General features: G+C 58.5%; 1 protein-coding gene across 1 annotated transcript in view; it reads right to left on the bottom strand.

The window, feature by feature from the left end:
- Window positions 1–148: 148 nt before the first annotated feature.
- lpcat3 (lysophosphatidylcholine acyltransferase 3) overlaps window positions 149–5,000 on the bottom strand; it is a 27,826-nt gene continuing 22,974 nt past the window's right edge. The window contains 3 exon segments of the mRNA XM_080185000.1: window positions 149–235; window positions 2,261–2,375; window positions 3,522–3,677. Coding sequence (XP_080041126.1) covers window positions 2,265–2,375; window positions 3,522–3,677 — 267 coding nt within the window. The 3' untranslated portion in view covers window positions 149–235; window positions 2,261–2,264.

Below are 5,000 nucleotides of genomic sequence, written 5' to 3'. Positions count from 1 at the left end.
GTTATAAAGCGGACAGCCTTTTTCAGAGGCATCGTCGAAAAGGAGGCAGTGAGGGAGGGACGGAGGGAAGGCACCTTCCCATTCCTCTCCTCCCACCCTCCTCCCTTCTCCCCTCACCCCCCCCCCCCCCCCCCCCCCCCCGCCCCCAAACTCTTCCCGGTCTGTGTCCCTTATACTTTTTTCCAGCACTTGTGATTCTCGGCACTGGGGAGGTATCGGAATAGCACAAAGGCACCTGTGGGTAAAAGAGGAAGTTTATCATTTGCACCCCCACGTTAACCCGCCGCCCCGCACTCCCCGCCCCTCAGCTGCGATTCCCCCCCTCCCCGAGCCACCACCACCTCCCCCCCCAGTCGTAACGACTGACAAGTTACCCGAATGCGGTCACACATCTCCCCCCCCCCTCCAACAAGCGACCGAGCACAATTCTCTCTTCGTTCCCTGGGGACGGGCGTGTCTCTGACCGGGACCCTCGTTTATCCTCCTCCCCCCCCGCCCCCCCCCCCCCCCCGCCACCCGTCCCTAATTGCCGCAGCTGGAGTACTGTGTGCAGTTTTGGGCGCCGCACTTACGCAAGGATATTTTGGCCTTGGAGGGAGTGCAGAGGAGGTTTACTAGGCTGATACCGGAGTTGAGGGGGTTGAGCTATGAGGAGAGGCTGAATAAACTAGGCTTGTACTCGTTAGAGTTTAGGAGAATGAGGGGAGATCTCATTGAGACGTATAAGATGATGAATGGGATGGATAGGATAGTGGTGGAGAGACTCTTCCCGCTCAGAAAGGACAGTAGGACTAGGGGGCACAGCCTCAAGATAAAGGGGGGGGGCGGTTCAGAACGGAGTTGAGGAGGAACTTCTTCACTCAAAGGGTGGTGAATCTCTGGAATTCTCTGCCCGTTGAAGTGGTGGAGGCTGCCTCGCTAAATATTTTTAAGAAGCGGGTTGATGGGTTCTTGATAAGAGAGGGGATTAAGGGTTATGGGGAGAGGGCGGGAAAGTGGAACTGAGCCACGACAAATCAGCCATGATCTTATTGAATGGCGGGGCAGGCTCGAAGGGCTAGATGGCCGACTCCTGCTCCTATTTCTTATGTTCTTATGCTCCCCCCCGACTTGAGAAGTTGTGGGGGTGAGCCGCCATCTTGAACCCGCTGTGTCGGTGTAGGTACACCCACGGCGCTGTTAGGGAGGGAGTCCTGGGATTGTTATTGGACATCCGTCAGTCCCCGTGTGTGTGTGTGTGTGTGTGTGTGTGTGTGGTGTAGGTACACCCACGGTGCTGTTAGGGAGGGAGTTCCGGGATTGTTATTGGACATCAGTCAGTCCCCGTGTGTGTGTGTGTGGTGTAGGTACACCCACGGCGCTGTTAGGGAGGGAGTTCCGGGATTCCGACCCCGGCCACAGTGAAGGAACGGCCGATATGTTTCCGAGTCGGGAGGGTGTGAGGGGCTCGGGGAGGGGGGGAGAACTCGCAGGCGGTGGGTGTGTCTGCTGCACCCCCCGCTCTCCTGTCCTTCTAGAGGTGGGGGGGTTTGGAAGGAGCTGTGGAAGGAGCCTTGGTGAGTCTCTGCGGGGCATCTTGTAGACGGTACACACGGCTGTGTCGGGGGGGGTGGAGGGAGTGAATGTTTGAGGTTCGTGTGTCGATCGATCGAGTGGGGAGGGGGGGTGCTGCTTTGTCCTGGATAGTGTCGAGCTTTTCTCGAGTGTTGTCGGGAGCCGCACCCATCCGGGCGAGCGGAGAGTCTCCCGTCCTGACCTGTGTCCCTTGTAGATGGTGGGACAGGGCTTTGGGAGGGGGGGAGGTGAGTTACTCTCCGCAGGATTCCCAGCCTCTGACCTGCTCTGGGAGCCACAGTATTTATACGGCTGGGACCCAGATCGGCTTCTGGTCAACGGTAACCCCCAGGATGTCGGGGAGGGGATTCAGCGATGGTTAGACCATTGAGTATCGAGGAGGTGGAGATGGTTCGATTCTCTCTGGTTGGCGGTGGGCACTGCATGGCACTGCTGTGGTGTGAACATTCCTGGTCCACTGTCAGCCTGGATATTATCCGGGTCTTTGCAGCGTTAGGGACAGGGACTGTTTCAGTATCTGAGGAGCGGTGGAGGGCGCTGGATACGGTGCAGATGTCAGCGGACATCCCCCCAGTCTCTGACCATATGAAGGTGAGAGTGAGGAAGGTGGCCCTAACTCTGACACAGCTCCCTCCCTCCCTCTTGTCCCGAGACCCCTGCAGATTGGGAGAGAGCAGGATCTTACCTTCCTATAGCTTTTTCTGATTTTTCTTTGGCAGTAGTAATTTCCGATATATAGGCATTAGCAGTATTTGAGAGAAGAAAATTACGTGACCAATAAAATAGACCGACTTGTACACCTGAGACAGACAGGGGCGAGACGACAGGTAGGAGCTTTTAAATCACACCTTAACACAGCGCCGTGCGGCGCTCCCTCGGCGCCGACCCTCCCCACAGTGCGGCACTCCCTCGGCACCGACCCTCCCACAGTGCGGCGCTCCCTCAGCACCGACCCTCCCACAGTGCGGCGCTCCCTCAGCACCGACCCTCCCCGCAGTGCGGCGCTCCCTCGGCACCGACCCTCCCCATCGCGCGGCGCTCCCTCGGCACTGACCCTCCCCATCGCGCGATGCTCCCTCGGCACCGACCCTCCCCGCAGCGCCGTGCGGCGCTCCCTCGGCACCGACCCTCCCCGCAGCGCCGTGCGGCGCTCCCTCGGCGCTGACCCTCCCCGCAGCGCGGCGCTCCCTCGGCACCGACCCTCCCCGCAGCGCCGTGCGGCGCTCCCTCGGCGCTGACCCTCCCACAGTGCGGCGCTCCCTCAGCACCGACCCTCCCACAGTGCGGCGCTCCCTCAGCACCGACCCTCCCCACAGTGCGGCGCTCCCTCAGCACCGACCCTCCCACAGTGCGGCGCTCCCTCAGCACTGACCCTCCCACAGTGCGGCGCTCCCTCAGCACCGACCCTCCCACAGTGCGGCGCTCCCTCAGCACCGACCCTCCCACAGTGCGGTGCTCCCTCAGCACTGACCCTCCCACAGTGCGGTGCTCCCTCAGCACTGACCCTCCCACAGTGCGGCGCTCCCTCGGCACCGACCCTCCCACAGTGCGGTGCTCCCTCAGCACTGACCCTCCCCGCAGCGCGGCGCTCCCTCAGCACCGACCCTCCCACAGTGCGGTGCTCCCTCAGCACCGACCCTCCCACAGTGCGGCGCTCCCTCAGCACCGACCCTCCCCACAGTGCGGCGCTCCCTCAGCACTGACCCTCCGACAGTGCGGCGCTCCCTCGGCACCGAGCCTCCCACAGTGCGGCGCTCCCTCGGCACCGACCCTCCCACAGTGCGGCGCTCCCTCGGCACCGACCCTCCCACAGTGCGGCGCTCCCTCAGCACCGACCCTCCCACAGTGCGGCGCTCCCTCGGCACTGACCCTCCCACAGTGCGGCGCTCCCTCGGCACTGACCCTCCCACAGTGCGGCGCTCCCTCGGCACTGATGGTGCCCTCACCTGCACCCACTTGTCCCAGGCGAAGAGGCAGAAAGGTACGAGGGGATAACCCATGAAGAGCCAGTGGAATGACTGCTGGAGGATGTAGAGGATGGGCAGCAGCTCGGAGCGAGAGGTTAACGCGATCAGGAAGGGACTGTCTTTGAGCTTTAGGGCCTAGCAGAGACCAGAGAGAGAGAGAGAGAGAGAAGGGGGGTAGATTTCACAACCAGATCCCTTTCACTCTGCTTTAAACCCCCCCACATCCCCCCCAACTCCACAAGTCACCTCTAGTACAGAAGGAGGCCATCTGTCCAACCGGGTCTGTCAATCCCACGCTATCGCCAGAACCCTGTGCATTTCCCCTGCTAATCCCCCTGACCCTAAGGGACAATTTAGCATGGCCAATCCACCTAACCTACACATCTTTGGACCCTAAGGGACAATTTAGCATGGCCAATCCACCTAACCTACACAACTTTGGACACTAAGGGACAATTTAGCATGGCCAATCCACCCTAACCTACACATCTTTGGACACTAAGGGGCAATTTAGCATGGCCAATCCACCCTAACCTGCACATCTTTGGACACTAAGGGACAATTTAGCATGGCCAATCCACCCTAACCTACATATCTTTGGACACTAAGGGACAATTTAGCATGGCCAATCTACCCTAACCTACACATCTTTGGACACTAAGGGACAATTTAGCATGGCCAATCCACCCTAACCTACACATCTTTGGACACTAAGGGACAATTTAGCACGGCCAATCCACCCTAACCTACATATCTTTGGACACTAAGGGACAATTTAGCATGGCCAATCCCCCTAACCTACACATCTTTGGACACTAAGGGGCAACTTAGCATGGCCAATCCCCCCTAACCTACACATCTTTGGACACTAAGGGGCAATTTAGCATGGCCAATCCCCCTAACCTACACATCTTTGGACACTAAGGGGCAATTTAGCATGGCCAATCCACCCTAACCTACACATCTTTGGACACTAAGGGACAATTTAGCATGGCCAATCCCCCTAACCTACACATCTTTGGACACTAAGGGACAATTTAGCATGGCCAATCCACCCTAACCTGCACATCTTTGGACACTAAGGGACAATTTAGCATGGCCAATCCACCCTAACCTACATATCTTTGGACACTAAGGGACAATTTAGCATGGCCAATCCACCCTAACCTACACATCTTTGGACACTAAGGACAATTTAGCATGGCCAATCCCCCTAACCTACACATCTTTGGACACTAAGGGACAATTTAGCATGGCCAATCCACCCTAACCTACACATCTTTGGACACTAAGGGACAATTTAGCATGGCCAATCCCCCCTAACCTACACATCTTTGGGGCACTGGGAGAAAACTGGAGCACCGGAGGAAACCCGTACAGACAAGGGGAGAACGGAGAAAATTCCAGCACAGGGACAGGCCCTTTGGCCCGTCCTGCACCGACCATGCTGTCCCCCCG

The sequence above is a fragment of the Carcharhinus amblyrhynchos genome, unplaced genomic scaffold, assembly GCF_965287045.1.
Source record: "Carcharhinus amblyrhynchos unplaced genomic scaffold, sCarAmb.v2.hapA chromosome_1115, whole genome shotgun sequence".
Classification (NCBI taxonomy): Eukaryota; Metazoa; Chordata; class Chondrichthyes; order Carcharhiniformes; family Carcharhinidae; genus Carcharhinus; species Carcharhinus amblyrhynchos.
This window is presented reverse-complemented; position numbering and strand designations above follow the sequence as displayed.